The sequence below is a fragment of the Dermochelys coriacea genome, chromosome 4 (assembly GCF_009764565.3).
Source record: "Dermochelys coriacea isolate rDerCor1 chromosome 4, rDerCor1.pri.v4, whole genome shotgun sequence".
NCBI classification, from domain to species: domain Eukaryota; kingdom Metazoa; phylum Chordata; order Testudines; family Dermochelyidae; genus Dermochelys; species Dermochelys coriacea.
In genome coordinates, this window is record NC_050071.1 from 2350711 (window position 1) to 2372299 (window position 21589).

Here is a 21589-nt window from a genome sequence, read left to right on the forward strand (position 1 = left end):
AGAGGTTCCTTTTGAACGGATAGCCATGGATCTGGTAGGGCCCGTAGAGAAGACAGCTCGGGGCCACCAACATATGCTTGTTGTACTGGACTATGCAACCCTGGTACCCGGAAGCTGTTCCCCTGCGCAACACAGCTTCCAAGACAATAGCTAAGGAGCTAGTACAGATCTTTGCCAGGTTGGGCTATCCAAGGAGATATTGACTGATCAAGGGACACCTTTCATGTCCAAGTTGATGAAAGATCTCTGTTCATTGCTCCATGTACGAGCCCTACGGACCACTGTATACCACCTGCAAACAGATGGCCTTGTGCAAAGGTTCAATAGGATCCTCAAGGCCATGATCAGGAAAGTGGTGAGCCGGGACGGGAAAGATTGGGATACCCTATTGCCTTACCTCATGTTCGCCATCCAGGAGGTTCTGCAAGCCTCCATGGGTTTCTCTCCATTCGAACTACTATATGGGTGCCACCCTGGGGGCATATTGGATATAGCCAGAGAAGCCTGGGAAGAGGAGCCAAATCCCGGAAGGAACATAGTTGAGCATGTACTGCAGATGAGAGATCGGATAGCCCGAGTTACGCCCATTGTACGGGAACACTTGGAGAGCGCACAGGAGACCCAACGAACCCACTATAACCACCAAGCGAAGTTTCGACGGTTCCAACCAGGGGATCGGGTGATGGTACTGGTGCCCACAGCAGAAAGTCAACTGTTGGCCCAGTGGCCGGGACCCTACGAAACAATCGAAGCCATGGCAGAGGTGAACTATAAGGTGCGGCAGCCAGGCCGCCGGAAATCAGAGCAAATTTACCACATCAATCTTGTAAAACTTTGGCACGATCAAGAAACATGCTTAGTCATGCAGGAGACCCTTCCCCAGGAGGATAACTTACACGAGCAAGTGAGGATATCATCTGACTTGACGCCAATCCAAAAGATCGAGCCAGCTGACATGATTAATCGCAACAGAGATGTGTTCTCTACAAAACCAGGGTGTACAACTGAGACCTATCACCTTATCCTCACGATCCCCGGAGCCAAGGTAACATTGAGACCCTACCGAATCCCAGCAGCCAAAAGAGAGGAAATCAAGGCCAAAGTAAAGAAAATGTTAGAATTAGGGGTTATTGAAGAATCTTACAGTCAGGGGTCCAGTCCAATTGTTCTAGTGCCTAAACCTGCCGGTACCATGAAATTCTGTAATGACTTTTGTTGACTGAATGAAATATCCCTGTTTGATGCATACCCCATACAACGCATCGATGAACTGGTTGACCGACTGGGTAGTGCCTGATTCTTGACTACACTGGATCTGACAAAAGGGCACTGGCAGATTCCTCTGACCAAAGAAGCTAAAGAAAAGACAGCATTCTCCACCCCGGATGGGCTATTCCAGTACACCGTCCTCCCTTTTGGGCTACATGGGGCCCCAGCCACATTCCAGCGCCTCATGGATAAGCTGCTGCACCCTCATACTAGTTATGCAGCTGCATATCTAGATGATATCATCCATACGCCAGATTGAGGAACCAACTTGGAGAAAGTTGAGACAGTACTGTGCACCTTAAGGCAGGCTTGGCCTCACTGCTAATCCCGCTAAATGCGCCATAGAGCTAGCAGAGGCTAGGTACCTGAGATATTGTGGGAAGGGGCATAGTGAAGCCCCAAATGAAAAAGCTAGAGGCAATTCAAAACTGGCCCCGGCCGACCCGAAAGAAGCAGGTCCGTGCGTTCCTAGGCGTGGTAGGCTACTACCGATGGTTTATTCCCCACTTCGCCACTAGGGTAAGTCCCCTACCGGACCTGGTGAAGGCCTGAGGTCCAGACATGGTAAAGCGGACCAATGCAGCAGAGGGGGCATTCACAGACCTTCGGACGGCCCTCTGTAATGACCCCCGTACTCATAGCCCCAGACTTTAACAGGGAATTTATTTTACAAACAGACGCTTCTGAGGTGGGGTTGGGAGTAGTTCTGTTGCAAATGGTGGGAGAAGAGGAACACCCGATCCTCTACCTAAGCAGAAAGCTTCTCCCAAGAGAACAGAAATATGCAGTAGTCAAGAGAGAATGCCTTGCTGTCAAATGGGCTATGGAGACACTGTGCTATTACCTCTTAGGCCGGTGATTTACTCTTGTGACGGACCATGCACCCCTCCAGTGGATGCAGCGGAATAAGGAAAAGAATGCAAGGGTCACCAGGTGGTTCTTATCCCTCCAACCATTCCAGTTCCGCATATGGCACAGGGCTGGATGCCACCATGGCAACGCTGATGGTTTGTCACGAGCATAATGCCTGGCGTCTCAAGTTGCCCAACTCTATGTGTTGGGGGGGGGGGGGAGAAGATGTGTCGGGGCAAGGCCAGCTGGCTATAGAAAAGTAGTGGGAGATAGATATATTAGCTCCAGGCTAAACAAATCCCTGGTACCAGGTTAAGTGAAATGGAAGCTGCTCCAGGTCAATTAAGACACCTGGGGCCAATTAAGAACTTTCCAGAAGGCAGGGAGAAGGCCAGGTCAATTGGGACCCTAAAGCCAATCAGGGGCTGGCTGAAACTAGTTAAAAGCCTCCCAGTTAGTCAGGTGGGGGTGCATGTCAGGAGCTGTGGGAAGAAGGGTTACGTGGAGGGTCACAGTGAGCCTCCGAGGCTAGCAAAATCCGCCAGGAAACGCGGGACCCACGGAGGCAAGGACAGAGCTTTGTCACACTTGAACGCTTGCTTCTTTCACCAACAGCAATTTGCCCAATAAAAAAAATATTACCTCACCCATCTTGCCTTAGTTACTGGCAGAGAACAATGAAAGTATATTTACATAAAGGTAAACAAAGCCAACCCGCTATCAGGCTGTGGGTCAGAATGTTTCTGGCTCTTGAGGCAGAGAAAAAAGGACATTTTAGTTCCTCATCGCTTAGAGAACAAAGGGAACAGCACCCTCTGATTCTGTGAACATTGGTTCTTCTGACCTGGAGGGCTGGAGATGCTGGTAACATGAGGTACATAAGAAAATTGCTCAGACAAAGATTACAACTTGCTAAGATTAAGTTTCAGTCACCAGAAAGCTGGTTTGGTTGTTTGTAACCAGACCTGTCTTTTTCTCTCTTGCTTAATATCACTTAAATTTCTGTTTCTTGTTAATACATTTATTCTTGTTTTATTACCAAACCAACTTAGTGCTGCTATTCTGAATGAAAGCTTGAGTCATCAGCTAACCTAACAGGATGATGTGTGCTCTGTTTCCTTGGAGGAAACAAACAATTTCTGTGACTGTCCAGTGAAAGGGACACTGCAGGGACTTATCTGAGGGACTCGAGAATTGGGATTTGCTGGTGGCTACCTGCAAGACAAGGGTTAGACTGGCAGAGTCCCAAGGAGTTTACTGACAAGGCAGACAGGTAGTTGTGCCCAGACAGAACCTCACAGTGGCAGAGCTGGCAGGATGAGTCATTTGAAAGCACTGAGATATGCAAAGACCCTCCACAGACTGAGGAAGCAGAAATAATGGCTGTGCTGCAAAGCCCCAAGCAGGTATCTTCTAATATGCCAGGGATGACTCCACTTTCATCTTAAGCATACGCCTTTGATAGCCTGTGAGGAGGAAGCATAGCAAGCTTGCTTAGGCAGTCTGACTTGCTGGAGAATACAAAGTATAGGCAGGGAACTGTGCAGCCTGGGAAAACCCAGTCCGGAGGCAGAAAGAGGCAGGTCTCTGTGCAAGAGAGGTGATGGCAGGAGAGCAGGGTGGATTGATTTAAATACCCAAGTGAAAGCCTCAATTTAAATCACTGATGTTAATCAACTTTTCCATTTGTACTTCAGTTTCTAAAAAGCATTCTCATTACTTGATCTAGCCATTAAAACATGCTGATTTACAACTGGAGCCTTTACACTAAATTTGGTACATCTTTTTGTGACCTGGAAGAGTCCACTACAACTATATACATTTATTTAACCAATTATATAGCTTAATATTTTCAGATTCTTCCTAATCATGCACTTTAATATGTTAGAAAACGGTAAATGATATATTGCTTATTTACCAGTTAATTAACTTTTTGCTCATGATTTGGGTCAAGCTGCAGTTGCATGGTAACTGGAATTTTAATTATACACACAAGACAGCATATCACATTTATTTTTACTAAAAAAAGCCATTAACACAGTACTTGATGTATTGTGCCATATTTATAAAGCTTGACCTCAAAAGTCGGATTTTTTTCTGATTCTTTATATAGACAAGCGGCCTTTAAGTCAAAGATTTTGATAGAAACTCGTGGATTCAGCATATTTATTTTTTATTTAAATGCTTTAAGAGATTATAAGTAGTTTATACACATTTTGTATTAAATTCAGCTTTTATTTCAAAACAGATTAAAAAAATAATTTAAATAAAAAATCCACCACCACTGATTTTTTTTATCCACCCTGTTGAGAAGCCAGGAGCCTAGAGTGGGTGCCTGGTTGGACCATAGAAGGGGAATACAGGCACAGCTGCTCTGAACTGTGACACTGACATTTTCCACATGATGTTATGAACTATTCTCATTTGCTAAGCAGCAACGATGTGCTGACATGTTCCCATTACCAACCCTGAGCCATCTGGTCCCAAGAATAAATTTATTCAAAGCATTCTGCTGATAAATCTTGCTGTTAAGTTTAAAAAAAAAAATCCTATTACAAAAGATATCCCCCACCCACAAAAGCCAAACAGAACAACTGCACTGGTAGTGACTCCACAATAAGCACAGTGAAATTTAGTGCTGTTATTACTGCATTTTTTTTCTGTTGTGGTTATCTTCTCCATTTTTGTGAGCAAGGAGATGTACAAAATTCTTGGTCTTAAAAAACAATCAAAGCAGGATTCTTGTAAATTTCCGTTCATTGCTTGAAAAAGCAGCATGGCTAGCAAAGTGCAGTAGAAAGCACACATGTGCACCCTGAGTTTGATAAGATCTATCGGGACTCTTCCCTTCTCTTCTATCATCCTAATAAATAGCTGCTAATTCAAATGTTTCCCTAACAGTCTGTATAGTGACCAGTTAAATTCAAGTTAATGGAGTATTTACATAAGTCTCTCACACATATTTTATCTTCAAAAATGTTAGTTGCTTTTAAGGCGCACCCACTTTCCTGTAATAGAAGAATATTACTTCTATTTGAAATTAAAAGTTAATTCTAAAAATGTATCGTCAATTATATGAATGAAAAGTCCTAGGTTAACCAGGACATAAACTAGAACAACATACTAAAGTGCACCTACACTACACAATTCCAGACCTATTTTCCAGCACCAGGGCAGCTGCAATGCTGTTAGCAGTGGTACAAGCTCTAACACAGAGTGTAGATGTTCTCAGAGCCATCAGGAAATCAGGTCAGGTACAGAGCAGGGGTTCTCAACCGTTTTCTCTCAGAGGACCCCCTCCACATACTATAAAAGGTCCAGGGCCCAGCAGGGGTGGGGGGCCTTGGAGCAGGGGCCTTGGACATAGGCGTAATTTGACTTTATTTTTTAGGGGGGGGGGCCAGGGGCCAGCAAGGCTCAAGCCACCTCCGCATGGGGAGGGGGTTGTCTAGGGAGGGAGCACCAAATCCACCCCCAACTCACCTAGGCAGGTCACCCAGCCTGTCTGGGTTGGGGGAAGAGGGGGCTGCAACCAAAAATTATAACTGAAAAGGGGGGCTTAGATCAAAAATTTGAAAACAGCCAGGTAGCTAGGGACTGTGTGCAGGCACAGGAGTAGCTCAGGGTGCAGGGAGAGGAGTAGCTAGGGGCTGTGTGTGGGCAGGGGGTTGCTTAGGGTGCAGGCAGGGGGTAGCTGGAGCTGTGTGTGGGCAGGGGGGTCGCTCAGGGTGCAGGGAGGAGAGTAGCTAGGGCTGTGCGAGAGCAGGAGGGTAGCTTAGGGTGCAGGCAGAAGGTAGCTGGGGTTGTGTGCGGGCAGGGGGTCGCTCAGCATGTAGGGAGGGAGGTAGCTAGGGGCTGCATGCAGGCAGGGAGTGGCCTCAGGATGTAGGGAGGGCATAGCCGGGTGCAGGGAGAGGGGCATTAGGGGCTGTGAGATGGGAAGGCTCCCGTGCGGTCCCCGTTCCCGGAGGGGTCTGCCAGCCACGAAGCCAGGTCTCTCCACCCGGGTGACTCTTACTGGCTGCCTCTGCGGGAGCAAAGGATGCTGGGAACCGAGGAGCAGCTTCTACTCCCAGCACCAGCAGGAGATGAGGGAACGCTGCCGCTGCCTGCTCCATGGCACCAGCTGCCCTGCACAGCCTGGCTCTGGCTTCAGCGTCCTGCCTGCGACCTGGCCAGGGAGTGGGGGAGAGGGGATGGGGGAAGGTGTGGTGCTATCCTCAGGAGCACTGTGCTCTTGCGCTGCAGTTTGTGGGGGAACGCCCTACATGTCCCCCATGGGCTCTGGGCTTCTGACCTGTGGGTGGTGCCGGGGATCAGGGCCTCAGCACTGCGCCTCCCGGCTTCAGCACAAGGGGCGCTATGGTTCAGGCTCTGGATTTCAGCCGTGGGGCCCCGCGGCCCCCTTGCAAGTGTTCATGTTCCCCCAGGGGGCCATGGACCCCCGGTTGAGAACCGTTGGTATAGAGGATTCAAGCAAAGTCGACAGAAGTGGTTTCTCTTTCTTTCTTTCAACAGTTTTCTTTGTACAAGTGCAAGTTTTAAAAGCTGCGCCAGTGGGTTTCAAATAAATTGAGTTCCTTCTCTCTACTAGACTAATACCCACATGCTTTCAAGAAACTGCAATTGCCCATGAATGTGCAGCAAAAAGGTGGTTACTTACCTGTAACTGGAGGTTCTTCGAAATGTGTGGCCCTTATCTGCATTCCATGGAGGGTTACGCGCATGCACCCAGAGCCGGAGCTTTTAAAAGTAGTAGAGTCCATTGTTCCGCACATGCAACCTCGTACTGCCTCAAGTTTTTGACCGAGGCGACAAAGGGTGAGGCAGACCAACTGCACCATCAATTACTTCTCTACTGCACATCAACCAGATCCACAGCAGAGCGGAAAGAGGGTGGAACTGGAATACAGGTAGGGACCAGATATCTCAAAGAACCTCCAGTTACAAGTAAGTAGCCTCCCCTTCCTTGAGTGAGGGTCTCTACTGCATTCCACTGAGGGTGATTTAACAAGCAGTACCTAGATAGGAGGCGGGTGCGAGGAAGATGATGGAACCATGGAATAGAGAAATGCTGCACTGAACAAAGCATTTGTCACAGTGTCATGTACAGGGCATAATGGGGAGAGAAGGTGAGTATGTCTGTAAGAGGTATGTCACGAGCAGGGCCAGTTAGACAGGCAGAACTGCAGGGTCTCAATGTGTGGATGAGATGATGGTGTAGGGGTTTGGATTTATTAGGAACTGGGGAAACTTTTGGGAAAGAGGGAGCCTATACAGGAAGGATGGGCTCCACCTAAACAAAAATGGAACCAGATTGTTGGCACTTAAAATTAAAAAGACCATAGAACAGTTTTTAAACTCAGGGCTGGGGGAAAGCCGACCAGTGCGGAGGACCATGGGGTTCGGACAAAGACATCCCTTGGGGAGGATCTACTCATGGAGACTGTCTATGTCCTAGTAAGGAGGAGAGGATGGAAGATGATAACATACAGGTAGGATCTGATGAGAAACAGTCAAATAAACAAAAGTCTCATTCAATTCTATCATGTAATGGGAGACAGCTAAAAAGTGACATGTTTTTAAAGTTCTTATATACCAATGCTAGAAACCTAAATAATAAGATGGGTGAACTAGAGTGCTTCATATTAAATGAGCAAAAAAGAAAAGGAGTACTTGTGGCACCTTAGAGACTAACAAATTTATTTGAGCATAAGCTTTTGTGAGCTACAGCTCACTAGGATATTGATATAACAGGCATCACAGAAACTTGGTGGAATGAGGATAATCAATGGGGCAAAGTAATACCAGGGTATAAAATATATCGGAAGGACAGAACAGGTCGTGCTGGTGGGGGAGTGGCACTATACATGAAAGCAAGCATAGAATCAAATGAAGTAAAAATCTTGAATGAACCAAACTGTACCATAGAATCTCTATGGATAGAAATTCCATACTCTAATAATAAGAATATAGCAGTAGGGGTATATTACCAACGACCTGACCAGGATGGTGATAGTGATTGTGAAATACTCAGGGAGATTAGAGAGGCTGTTAAAGTAAAAATCTCAATAATAATAGGGGATTTTAGCTATACCCATATTAACTGGGTGCACATCACCTCAGGACGGGATGCAGAGATCATGTTTCTTAACACCTTAAATGACTGCTTCTTGGAGCAGCTAGCCCTGGAACCCACAAAAGGAGAGGAATTTCTGACTTAGTCGTAAGTGAAGCACAGGATCAGGTCCAAGAGATGAATATAGCTGGACTGCTTGGTAATGGTGACCATAATATAATTACATTTAACATCCCTGTGGCGGGGAAAACACCACAGAGGCCCAACACTGCAGTATTTAATTTTTGAAAGGGGAACTACACAAAAATTAGGAGGTTAGTAAAACAGAAATTAAAAGATACAGTACCAAAAATGAAATCCCTGCAAGCTGCATGGAAACTTTTTAAAGGCGCCATAATAGAGGCTCAACTTAATGTATACTCCAAATTAAAAAACATAGTAAGAGAACCAAAAAAGTGCAACCGTGGCTAAACAACAAAGTAAAAGAAACCGTGAGGGGCAAACAGTCATCCTTTAAAAAGTGGAAGTTAAATCCTACTGAGGAAAATAGAAAGGAGCATAAAGTCTGGCAAATGAAGTGTAAAAATATAATTAGGAAGGCCAAAAAAGAATTTGAAGAACAGCTACCCAAAGACTCAAAAAGTAATAGCAAAAAAATGTGTAAGTACATCAGAAGCAAGAAGCCTGCTAAACAACCAGTGGGACCACTTGACGATCGAGATGCTAAAGGAGCACCCAAGGATGATATGGCCATTTAGTTTCTCTGCAATGAATTCTTTGCATCAGCCTTCATGGCTGAGGATGTGAGGGAGATTCCCAAACCTGAGCCATTCTTTTTAGGTGACAAATCTGAGGAACTGCCCCCGATTGAGGTGTCATTAGAGGAGGTTTTGGAACAAATTGATAAACTAAACAGTAATAAGTCACCAGGCCAGACGGTATTCACCTAAGAGTTCTAAAGGAACTCAAATGTGAAATTGCAGGACTATTAACTGTAGTCTGGGACCTATCATTTAAATCAGCTTCTGTACCAAACGACTGGAGAATAGCTAATGTGATGCCAATTTTTAAAAAGGGATCCAGAGATGATGCTAGCAATTATAGGCCAGTAAGCCTGATTTCTGCATCAGGCAAACTGGTTGAAGCTATAGTAAAGAACAAAATTGTAAGACACATAGACAAACGTAATTTGTTGGGGAATAGTCAACATAGTTTTTGTAAAGGGAAATCATGCCTCACCAATCTACTAGAATTCTTTGAGGGGGTCAAAAAGCATGTGCACAAGAGGGATCCAGTGGATATAGTGCACTTAGATTTTCAGAAAGCCTTTCACAAGGTCCCTCACCAAGGCTCATAAGCAAAGTAAGCTGTCACAGGATAAGAGGAAGCTCTTCTCGTGGACTGGTAATTGGTTAAAAGATAGGAAACAAAGGATCGGAATGAATGGTTAGTTTTCAGAATGGTGACAGGTAAATAGTGGTGTCGCCCAGGGGTCTGTACTGGGCCCAGTCCTATTCCACAAATTTTGTAAATGATCTGGAAGGAGCGGTCAACAGCGAGGTGGCAAAATTTGCAGATGATACAAAAGTATTTGCCAGCAAGTTAAAGTAGTATGGGCTGGATGAATGGACTATAAGGTGGAGAGAAAGCTGGCTAGATTGTCGGGCTCAACAGGTAGTGATTAACGACTCCATGTCTAGTTGGCAGCCAGTATCAAGCGGAGTGCCCCAAGGGTCAGTCCTGGGGCCGGTTTTGTTCAATATCTTCATGAATGATTTGGAGGATGGTGTGGATTGCACCCTCAGCAAGTTTGCAGATGACACTCAACTGGGAGGAGTGGTAGATATGCTGGAGGGTAGGGATAGGATAGAGGGACCTAGAAAAATTAGAGGATTGGGTCAAAAAGAAATCTGATAAGGCTCAACAAGGACAAGTGCAGAGTCTTGCACTTAGGACAGAAGAATCTCATGCACTGCTATAGACTAGGGACCAAGTAGATAGGAGTTACCGTGGATGAGAAGTTGGATACGAGTCAACAGTCTGCCCTTGTTGCCTAAGAAGGCTAACAGCATTTTGGGCTGTATAAGTAGTAGCACTGCCAGCAGATCAAGGGATGTGATCATTCCTCTCTTTTGGGGATTGGAGAGGCCTCAGTTGGAGTAGTGTGTCCAGTTTTGGGCACCCCACTACAGAAAGGATGTGGACAAATTGGAAAACATCCAGCAGAGGGCAACAAAAATTATCAGGGGGCTGGAGCACATGACTTATGAGGAGAGGCTGAGGGAACTGGGATTATTTAGTCTGCAGAAGAGAAGAGTGAGGGGGGATTTGATAGCAGCCTTCAACTATCTAAAGGGGGGTTCCAAAGAGGATGGATCTAGACTGTTCTCAGTGGTGATAAGTGACAGAACAAAGAGTAATGGTCTCAAGTTGCAGTGGGGGAGGTTTAGGTTGGATATTAGGAAAAACTTTTTCACTAGGAGGATAGTGAATCACTGGAATGGATTACTGGGGAGGTGGTGGAATCTTCTTCCTTAGAGGTCTTTAAGGTCGGGCTTGAGAAAGCCCTGGCTGGGATGATTTAGTTGGAGATTGGTCCTGCTTTGAGCAGGGGGTTGGACTAGATGATCTCCTGAGGTACCTTCCAACCCGGATATTTTATGATACTCAAGACAGTTAAGTCCCAAGCAGACTGTGAAGATCGAAAAAAGAATCTCTCAAAACTGGATGACTGGGCAACAAAATGGTAGATGAAATTCAATGTTGATAAATGCAAAGTAATGCACACTGGAAAACATAATCCCGACTATACATATAAAATGATGGGGTCTAAATTAGCAGTTACCACTCAAGAAAGATCTTGGAGTCATTGTGGATAGGTCTTTGAAAACATCCACTCAGTGTGCAGCCGCAACCAAAAAAGCAAACAGAACATTAGGCATCATTAAGAAAGGGATAGATAATAAGACGGAAAATATCATGTTGCCTCTATATAAATCCATGGAACACCCACATCTTGAATACTGTGCGCAGATGTGGTCGCCCCAGCTCAAAAAAGATACATTGGCGTTGGAAAAGGTTCAGAAAAGGGCAACAAAAATGATTAGGGCAATGGAGCGTCTGCCACATACAAGGAGAGATTAATAAACCTGGGACTTCTCAGCTTGGAAAAGAGGCGACGACGGGGGGGACAGGATCGAGGTCTATAAAATCATGGCTGGTGTGGAGAAAATAAAGAACGAAATGCTATTTACTCCTGCTCATAACACAAGAACTAGGGGTCACCAAATGAAATTAATAGGCAGCAGGTTTAAAACAAACAAAAAAGTAATTTTTTTTCACACAACGCAGTCAACTCCTTGCCAGAAAATGTTGTGAAGGCCAAGCCCATAGGCGTGTGTATGGGGTGTGCCCAGGCACACCCTAATGCAGGGGTCGGCAACCGATGGCACAAGTGCCAAAGACGGCACGCGAGCCAATTTTTAATGGCACGCTGCTGCCTGCCGGGTCCCAGCTGTCAGCCCCGCTCAGCTCGCTGCCGAACCCAGGCCAGCAGCGGGCTGAGCGGGGCTGGGAACCCAGCAGGCAGCAGCGTGCCATTAAAAATCCTGACCGCCCCGGCCCGCTCTTCTCTGCCCCCCTCCCCCGCCGCCCCCAGCGGGGGCAGGGTGAAGAAGCTTGGTCCTGCCGGCTGCTGCTGCAGGGCAGGCAAGCTCCCTCTCCCCCGCCTCTTCCCCAGCGTGCTGGGTTCCTGCCCCTTCTCCTCTCCCTCCCTGCCGCCCATCAGCTGATGGCCCATGCGAGGAAGGGGGAGAAGCGGAGCCACAGGGCCCTAGCTGCTCCAGGGAGGAGGTAGAGAAGAGGTGGGGATGGGGTGGTGGAATCAAGGTGTGAGCTACTCTGGGCAGGGGGCTGGGGTGCGGCTAGGGGGCTGGGGGTGCTCCCAGCCCCCTGCATTGACCCCTACAACCCCCCCCACACACACCCCCCAGCCCCCTGCCCTGACTCCTGCACCCTCCTCACACACCCCCAGCCCTGACTCCTGCACCCCCTACACATACCCAGCCCCCCACACCCCATGCCCTGACTCTTGCACCCCCCCACATTCCCACCCCCACCCTGAGCACCAAACGGGAGCTCCTGCATCCCCCCACCCCCATATTCCCACCTCCTCTCCTCCCACCAAATGGGAGCTGCCCAGGTAAGCACTCCACACCCAAACCTCCTGCCCCAACCCCGAGTCCCCTCCCTCATTCTAGCTCCTGGCCCGACCCTACATCCCAACCCCCAGCCTGCTCCTTCATCCCCAGCCCTGTGCTCAGTGCACTCCCACCCTCAGCTCAGTGCAGAGAGAGAGAGAGAGAGAGGAAGAGAATGGGCTAGAACCAGGGAGAAGGTAGGTACCCACTTTATGTGGGCAGGGTTTGGATCCCAAACCGGCAGCTGGGACCCCAGCTGGCAGGAACTGGCGGACAGAAGCCCAGACCAGCAGCGGGCTGAGCTGCTCAGCCCATTGCCCATCTGGGGTCCCGGCCGCCGGCCCCGCTCAGCCCGCTGCCGGTCTGGGGTTCTGGCTGCCGGCCCCTTGCCAACCGGAGTCCCAGCCGCAGGCCCCGTTCAACCTGCTGCCAGCCTAGGTGAATGGAACCCCAGGCTGGCAGCGGGCTGAGCAGCCTGGGGTGTAATTTAATTTTAAAGGAAGCTTCTTAAACATTTTGAAAACCTTGTTTACTTTACATATGACAATAGTTCAGTTATATAATATATAGACTTATAGAGAGAGACCTTCTAAAAACATTAAAATGTACGACTGGCAAGCGAACCCTTAAAGTGAATAAATGAAGACTCGACACACCACTTCTGAAAAGTTGCCAACCCCTGCCCTAATGTCTCCAAAAAAAAAAAAAAAAGTGGCTTTGTGTTTTAATTTAATTGCATGATATGCTCTTTTAGTTTTGCATGTTGTACAATGCAGTAAGCGCCGAACTGCATAATATAGATGTAGAAATGTATAGAAAGCCTGCATTCGTTCGCAGCATGGGCCCGCATTACTGCAGCGCCACATTACCAGTGATCCTCCCCTCCCCCTACTATTCTAGAAAATTCTTTGACCTATATAAGCAGCCATGTCAGGTGTGCCCAGCGCAGTGTCTACAGTGTCTGTAATCTTTGTCGCATGTACTCTACTGAAATAGCATAACAAGCCCGTGGCTTTACGTTTTAATTCAATCGTAGGATTCCCCCTTTTAATTTTAAAATATGGATCGGTTCATTGTTAAGATAAGGAAAGGAACAGACAAACTGAATGATAATGAATGTGCTGACAGTAGTGAAAATACCTCAGACTCCTCGGTTAAGAACTTGCATAAAGAAAATGCCGCCACCAGTTCCAGTGCGTGCACTAAACTGAGTAATGACGAACAGACACAGATTTTGCCTCTTAGCTCAGGTCACTGTAGTTCCTATTCAAAGCCATCAAACATTCCATCTGATGACCCGGTCTGTGATGTTTCAAAAAATAGATTAGAACACCAGTCTATTATCTAGAGGTCCTTATTAGCCTAGATTGAGCATGTTTCCTAGAAGTAAAATAGGGAATAAACAAAGAAGTTTTCAGTCCGATTGGTATGAAAAGTATAGGTGGTTCGACTATAGCCCACGAAAGGACACAGCATTTTGCTTTTACTGCCGTTTCTTCTCCTCTAATGATGCAGCAAAGGTCACACTGATCCAGCATTTATTGATAAGGGATTCAGAAACTGGCATACGGCTAACAAATGTTTTAAAAACCACCAACTGTCAAAATCTCATGTGTTGAGCTGTTCTTTCATGGTCAAGTTTTAATAAAGGGAAACCTATTGATGTATTTATTGTTGGATGAGGGCAAGCAGGCTTATCTGTCTAAACAAGAAGAACAGTGCCATAACGGAAGTGTAATGGAGCAACTGATTGACATTGTTCTGTGTTTGGCGAAAGGTGGGAGACCATTCAGGGATCACAATGAAAAGATGACAGTTGTGAGAAAGGTTTATTTCTAAATCTTGTCAATATGCTCCAAAAATATGATCCCATAATGGCAAAGCATGTGCAACAATCTCCTCGAAACGCTACCTGAGTAATCGCATCCAAAATGATTTAATTGTAGCCTTGCACAACGTTGTGCAACAAAAGACTGTCTTCATTAAATGGAAAAATGGTCTCAATAATTGCCAACGACACTACTGACTGTGGACACCATGAACAGATGTCCATTGTGGTGCAGTATTTTGACAATGAAAAACATAGTCCAGTTGAACATTTTGTTTCTGTTCAGAGACTATTAATAGTTGATGCTCAGTCTATTTTTGACTAGTTAAATGGAGTCCTTGGCATTCTTAAAATTGACTGGTCATCAGCGATGTCTGTTTTGATGGCACATCTACTATGTCTGGATGTACCGCAGGAGTTCAAATGAAATGTAAAGAAAGAAACAGTGAAATACTCTATGTGCATTGACTGAACCTTATTCTACTGGATGCATGCACTTCAAGTAAACAAAACAGAACTGTCTGATTTTTTTGGTGTTATTCAGACTTTTTATGCCTTCATGGAGGGAAATCCTGTGCGACATGCACTAATGGAGAAGATTTCACAAGAAGTAGAATCCCAGTTGAAGACTGAAGTTCCTGTCAAACACAAGATGGGCATGCAGAGCAGAAGCAGTGGCTGCTGTAAAACAAAATTACTCCACCATTTTACAAGCTTTACATGAGATTATAGAAACAATTTATCTTGCTGATGCTAAAATAAAAGCCAGGGGCCTTATCCATGAACTAAATTCATTCAAATTCATCTTTGCCCTTCACATGATGCACCCTATTCTCCAGATAGTGGTAAAAGTGAGTAAGGCTCTTCAAGCTCCGGATCTCAACTTACTTACCGCAATGACAGGGGTGAAAAGCTTGTGTAACTCTTTGGCTGCAATGAGAAGTGGCCAAAGGAATATTTTCAATCTATTTTCAATGACAGTGTGAAAATGTGTGTAGAGAATGATATATCGATTCCTCCAGTTAAGAAGAGAAAAACGCCCACTCATATTGATGACGCGTCTGAGTCCCAGCATCACTTTGATACAAAAGAGGAGCAGGAGAGAATAACTTCATTTTACCCACTCCTAGACTCAATGATTACCGGCACTGACCAGCGATTTGAACAGGAGACTTGTAAAATTGTGACTGCAATGGGAAAACTGCTGAGCTTAGACATTGGCAGGGACAATATAAGAATCGTTGCCAAAAAATTTAAAGGTTTCAGAGTAGCAGCCGTGTTAGTCTGTATTCGCAAAAAGAAAAGGAGTACTTGTGGCACCTTAGAGACTAACAAATTTATTAGAGCATAATAAATTTGTTAGTCTCTAAGGTGCCACAAGTAAAAAATTTAAAGTGTCCTTGGATGAGTTTCAGAGTAGCAGCCATGTTAGTCTGTATTCACAACAAAGAGAAGGAGCACTTGTGGCACCTTAGAGACTAACAAATTTATCTGACCATAAGCTTTCGTGAGCTACAGCTCACTTCATCGGATGCATTCGATGAAGTGAGCTGTAGCTCACGAAAGCTTATGCTCAAATAAATTTGTTAGTCTCTAAGGTGCCACAAGGACTCCTTTTCTTTTTTACTGTAAGGAGAGTGATCACTTAAGATGAGCTATTTCCCCATGTTATTTCTCCCCCCACCCCACCCCCCACTGTTCCTCAGACGTTCTTGTTAACGGCTGGAAATGGCCCACCTTGATTATCACTACAAAAGGTTTTCCTCCTTTCCCCCCTCCTTCCTGCTAGTAATAGCTCATCTTAAGTGATCACTCTCCTTACAGCGTGTATGATAAAACCCATTGTTTCATGTTCTCTGTGTGTGTATATAAATCTCCCCACTGTATTTTCCACCGAATGCATCCGATGAAGTGAGCTGTAGCTCACGAAAGCTTATGCTCAAATAAATTTGTTAGTCTCTAAGGTGCCACAAGTATTCCTTTTCTTTCTTGGATGAGTTGGTAGCTGAAGTCAGATTGCTTCGGGGTTATGACGGATCTGTTCCTAAAGACAGCACTACGAACACCACCAGAGAGAGTGGCTTGACTGGCTAAAGGAATCTGATCGGTCTTCCATGTTCCAGACCTTTTACAAACCTATTCAGTGCTTTGCAGGCTTACCTGTTACAAGCTGTTCATGTGAAAGCCTTTTTGAAACTAGCACATATAAAAAACAAACTAAGAAGTACAATGTCCCAAGAGTGCCTAGACTCACTCATGATTTTGTACACTGAACAAGAATTGGCTTAGTCAGTTAATTACAATGATGTGATTGAGGAATTTAAGTCGATAACACCTGGTGAGCAATGTCTCATTCTCTAGGACAGGAAGATGAAGAAACGTTAATCTGCTTTGGTCAATTTGGATTAGCTCATTATCTGGTTAAAGATAAAGATCGTGAAAATTGACTGTATCTTTGTATATGCCTGGATATCACTACAGCAAAAACTTGGTATTTTGTGTCTCATTTTTTAAGTTTGTATTTTTTAAGTAAAGTTTAGTTGTTAATTTAAAAAAATTAAGTTTAGTTAAGTTTTAGTTTCTTTAGTTTGTTCGATGAATAAAAATAATGTCCTTTATGATTGAGTATTCAATAAATGTTCGCCTTTTTAAAAAAAAGATTATAACAGGGTTAAAAAAAACAACCTAGATAAATTCATGGAAGATAGCCTTTGATGGACCTATTAGCCAGGATGGACAGAGAAGGTGTCCCTAGCCTCTGTTTGCCAGAAGCTGAGAATGTGCGACAGGGAACGGATCTCTTGATTACCTGTTCTGTTCATTCCATCTGGGGCAACTGGCATTGGCCACTGTCAGAAGACAGGATACTGGGCTAGATCGACCTTGCTGCTCTTATGTCAGTAAGTGCGGCAGTTGTTGATGCTCGCGCTCTCATAGAGTGGGTCCACATCCCACAGGGTAGAGACTGATAGTTAACTGATAGAGTGTAATGCACCCCAAACCCACTTGGAAATCCACTGAGTGGCGATAGCGTGGCCCTTATTTGTTTCCACTATGGCAACAAATAGCCTCGGAGACTTCCAGAATGGCCTCGTGCTCTACAGGTAAAAGACTAGGGTCCTATGGACATCTATGTCGTTCCTCTTTTAAGGTGTATTGCTTCAGGAAAAAAAACAGGTAAATGTAGGGTTGGAAACCATGTTTGGCAGAAAACTTAGTTGTAAATGCATGGAAAGTTTATTCTTACGGAATGTGGTGAAAGGCCCCAAGTTCACCAACCCTTATTGCAGAGGTAATAGCTCCCAGGAAAGCGATCTTCATGGAGAGAAGAGAAAGGGAGCATGAGGCCAGGAGCTCGAAGGGTGACCTCATCAATGCTGTGAGGATTGGGAGGATATGTCCGCATAAGGCCCTTCCACAATAGAACAGTCAATAGGTGAGTGAAAACCGAGTGCCCCTCCACAGGGGAGTGGAAAGCACTCGTGGCCACTACATGCACCTTGATGGAGCTCAGAGCTAGTCCCAACTCTTTCAGAGACAAAAGACAGTCCAAGAGAATATGGACTTATGGCCTATGAGGAAGGCCTTTCTCTTGGTCCCAGGAGGTGAAACATTTCCAGTTGCCTTGACAGAATTGCCTCATGGTTTCCTTCCTGCTACTCGAGAGAACGTCTCACGCTGCAGATGAGCATTTCCACGTTAGCAAAGGTGCCCACGGAGACCTCACCTCATCCAGGGCAAACAGTTCATGAAACAACTCATGAGGTTCAGAGGAAGATTCATGTCAACCGCACACGGTCCATAGAGGGAACCAGAATGGGAAGCTGCATCGGAACTGACTATTCACAGGAGTTTGGCTGAACTAGTGCAAAACGGATATGCTGCTCAGGCACCAGGACTAGCAGATCTGGCGCGGGGTGTGATGTTTTGTCATGTTTGTGGGCCTTGGAACACACCACTTCTCCATGGCTGGAACTCATGGATTATGAGTCATCTTTCTTGAGCCTTGAGGAAGACTTACTGCCATACTTATGCACATGCTTCCTTGCCTCATGTCTAGGCCTAGCACAGTGTTGATAGTGCTGGTACCGGTGGAACTGGACTGGAGCTCCGCAATAGGAGGGGCACTCCTGGATTGCTCAAGCTGATGTACATGGGGGTCCTTGTCCAGGATCTACTGCGGCCTCAGGGCAACCTCCCTGAGGTGCTTCTCAAGATGGAGAGCCCGGCCTCCAGGTACAAGAGGCAGATACTGCACTGGGACACAACATGGGCTTCCCCCAAGGAGTACAGACGGCGCTGGTGCTCATTGTTAATCAAAAACGAGCGAGGGCAGGAAGCACAGATCGTGAAACCCGGCATCTTCGGCATAATCCAGTACCGAGATGTGTCACAAGGGATGAGAGCTGCGACTCAGTCCATGCGGCTGAGAGAAAGAACTGAGGGAGCGGTTGATCTGCCCCCACCCCCATCCCCAGTCAAAACCATAAGGCAGAACAAGGGCACAAACATAGCCCAATGGACATTTCTACTTTGAAAAGCTCTAGTTTTGGGCACATGTGCAAAACCTTCCATAGAATACAACTGGGGCCGTCACTCAAAGAAGAGTGCAGGTGAGCAAAGAATGACTGCTCCCTGTGCTTGAGCTTCAGGACCAATTTTCAACTTGTTGGTTTGAAAAGTAACTCTCCCATGTTAACAACCCTTAAGGATGGACTTACTGAATGGAGAGTACAGTTAACTATAAATTGTTACCTCTGTTGCGTGTCCACACTGTGCTCCTTGTATTGCTGGAACGCATCCACACTAACAGCTCTTGCATCAACACAGATAGCAGTGCACTGTGGTAGCTATCGCCCTGCAACTGGCTGTGCGGTGCTTTGGGAAGGGTTTGCAATACCTCATGGGGCAGGTACAGCATCACATGATCCAGGTTTCTCAATCCCATTGTCCCATGGGCATCCTACTAGATTGACAGCCGCTTTTCAACTGAAGTGTGGGGGGGAGCGTGAGAGACAGGGGGCGTGTGGCGGGGGAGGAAGGAGAGTATGTCGGCATGCTGTCTTGTAAGTTCAGACAGCTACCCTGCTGGAAGCAACCAGTCCTGAGGCAGGGGAAAACCCCGACATCAGACACCACCACCCCGCCTCCCTCCCTGGCTCTGCACAGCAGAGAGGCTCTCTGTCTCTTACACATCCACCCCAGCCTGCCTGCCTCTGTGTTCCTAGTGTGAAGAGAGCAAGAGCATTCCATGTTAATGATTTGTTTCCCGTTGCAGAGCAGCACAGCAGATCAGCTGTCAGAACGGAGCTTTCAAAGGGGAGGAGCGCATGCCTACTGAATTCAAAACAAGGAGCAGAGGGGTCACTGCAGGTTTTGTGGGACACGTCTAAAGGCCAACTGCAGCAATAAAAGCAATCAAGGTGTTTACACTGGCACTTCGGACGCTAAAGCCTCTGCACAAAAAGCCTTACCCTCTTGTGGAGGTGGTTTTACTACAGCACTGAAACTGAGGAGTTTCATCGCAAAAAGTGGCTTTGCCGTAGGTATACCTCTGCTGTTTCAGCGCCAAAAGCTGCCTTTTAGCAAAAAAAAAATTGGCAGTGTAGACCAGGCCTTAGATTGACATGTGAATCGCAGTTACATCTCATACAGCAGGCTAGGACTCTACCAGTCACAGGGAAAACAGAAACAAAAAACAGTTACATACCTTTTCGTAACTCTTGTTCTTCGAGATGTGTTGCTCATGTCCATTCTATTGTAAGTATGCGCGCACCCACATGCAGTCGGAGATTTCTGTCTTCGCAGTATCCGTAGGGCCGGCTGTGGCACCCTCTGAAGTGGCGTGCTCATGCGGCAGTATATCAGGTGCCGCCTGCCCTACACCCTCTCAGTTCCTTCTTGCCAGCAACTGCGACAGAGGGGCAGGAGGACGGGTCATGGAATGGACATGAGCAACACATCTCCAAGAACGCTAGTTATGAAAAGATAGGTAACCATTTTTTTCTTCAAGTTCTTGCTCATGTCAATTCCATTCTAAGTGACTCACAAGCAGTATCCACAGAGCTGGGCTCAGTTCACAGCTTAGAGGCTTGCAGTACTACCGAAGCCAGCATCGTCCCAGGCCTGCTGGGTAAGTGCATAGTGGGACGTAAAGGTATGAACAGACAACCAGGTGACCACTCTACAGATGTCCTGGATAGGAATAGGCACTTGGGCCATAAAGGCTGCCAAAGAGGCTTGCACCCTTGTAGAGTGGGCGGTGACGATCGCCAGGGCAGCATCTTCACTTCATCATAGCAGAAGCGAATGCAGGCAGTGATCCAGAAGAAAATCCTTTGAACGGATACAGAGCAACCGTTGATTCTGTTAGCCACAGCGACAAACAATTGTGTCAACTTATGGGATGGCTTGGTCCTGTCGATGTAGAGGGCCAGAGCCCTCCTGACATCCAGGGCATGCAGCCCATGCTCCTCTTCCAACTTGTGCAGCTTTGGAAAGAAGACTGGTTAGTAAATGTCCTGACTCGAATGAAACTGAGAGACTACCTTGGGAAGGAACGCCGGGTGCGATATGAGCTGGACCTTGTCCTTGTAAAAGACTGTGGAAGGTGGTTCTGAGGTGAGCACCTGAATCTCGGATACTCAGCGAGCTGATGTCACAGTGACCAGGAATGTGACCTTCCAGGAAAGGAGGAGGAGAGAGCAAGAAGCCAGAGGCTTGAAGAGGGGACCCATGAGTTGTGACAGCACCAGATTCAAATCCCACAGAGGAACTGTATCCTTGACATGCAGGTAGAGGTGCTTCAGACCCTTAAGAAATCCGGCCATGATATCCTGAGTGAAAACTGACCTGCCTTTGAATGGCTGCTGGAAGGCTGAGATGGCCCCTAAACAGATATTGATTGATGAGAGGGACAAGCCCTGGAGCTTGAGATGCAGGAGGTAGTCTAGAATGAGCTGCAGCAAAGCTCACTTGGGACGGACACCTTTATCCACGGTCCAGTAGGTGAACCGCATCCATTTGACCAGGTAAGTCACTCTGGTGGAGGGCTTTCTACTTCCCAGTAGGACTTGCTGGACCTCGGTTGAGCACTGCTGTTCCTGTGCATTTAGCCACGCAGCAGTTAAGCCCTCAAATGTAGCACCGCCAGGTTCGGGGGCAGGAGACTGCCGTGGTTCTGGGGCAACAGGTCTGCCCTGAGCAGCATCCGGAACGGAGTCACCACCAAGAGGTCCAGCATAGTGCTGAACTAGTGTTGGCATGGCAACATCGGTGCTATGAGGCTGACCTTCGCCCTGTCCTGTTTGATTTTCATGAGGACTCTGGTAGCAAGGGCACTGGAGGGAAGGCGTACATCAA

General features: G+C 46.6%; 1 protein-coding gene across 9 annotated transcripts in view; it reads right to left on the reverse strand.

Moving 5' to 3' along the window:
* Nucleotides 1-21589, reverse strand: part of MFHAS1 (multifunctional ROCO family signaling regulator 1) — a 133412-nt gene that overhangs the window by 25378 nt on the left and 86445 nt on the right. Inside the window, exon 2 of one of the 9 annotated variants that reach the window (XM_043513838.1) lies at nucleotides 4770-4837. The exons of the other annotated variants lie outside the window; for them this stretch is intronic. Coding sequence (XP_043369773.1) covers nucleotides 4791-4837 — 47 coding nt within the window. The 3' untranslated portion in view covers nucleotides 4770-4790. The remainder of the gene's footprint in view (nucleotides 1-4769; nucleotides 4838-21589) is intronic. 9 annotated transcript variants of the gene reach the window in all.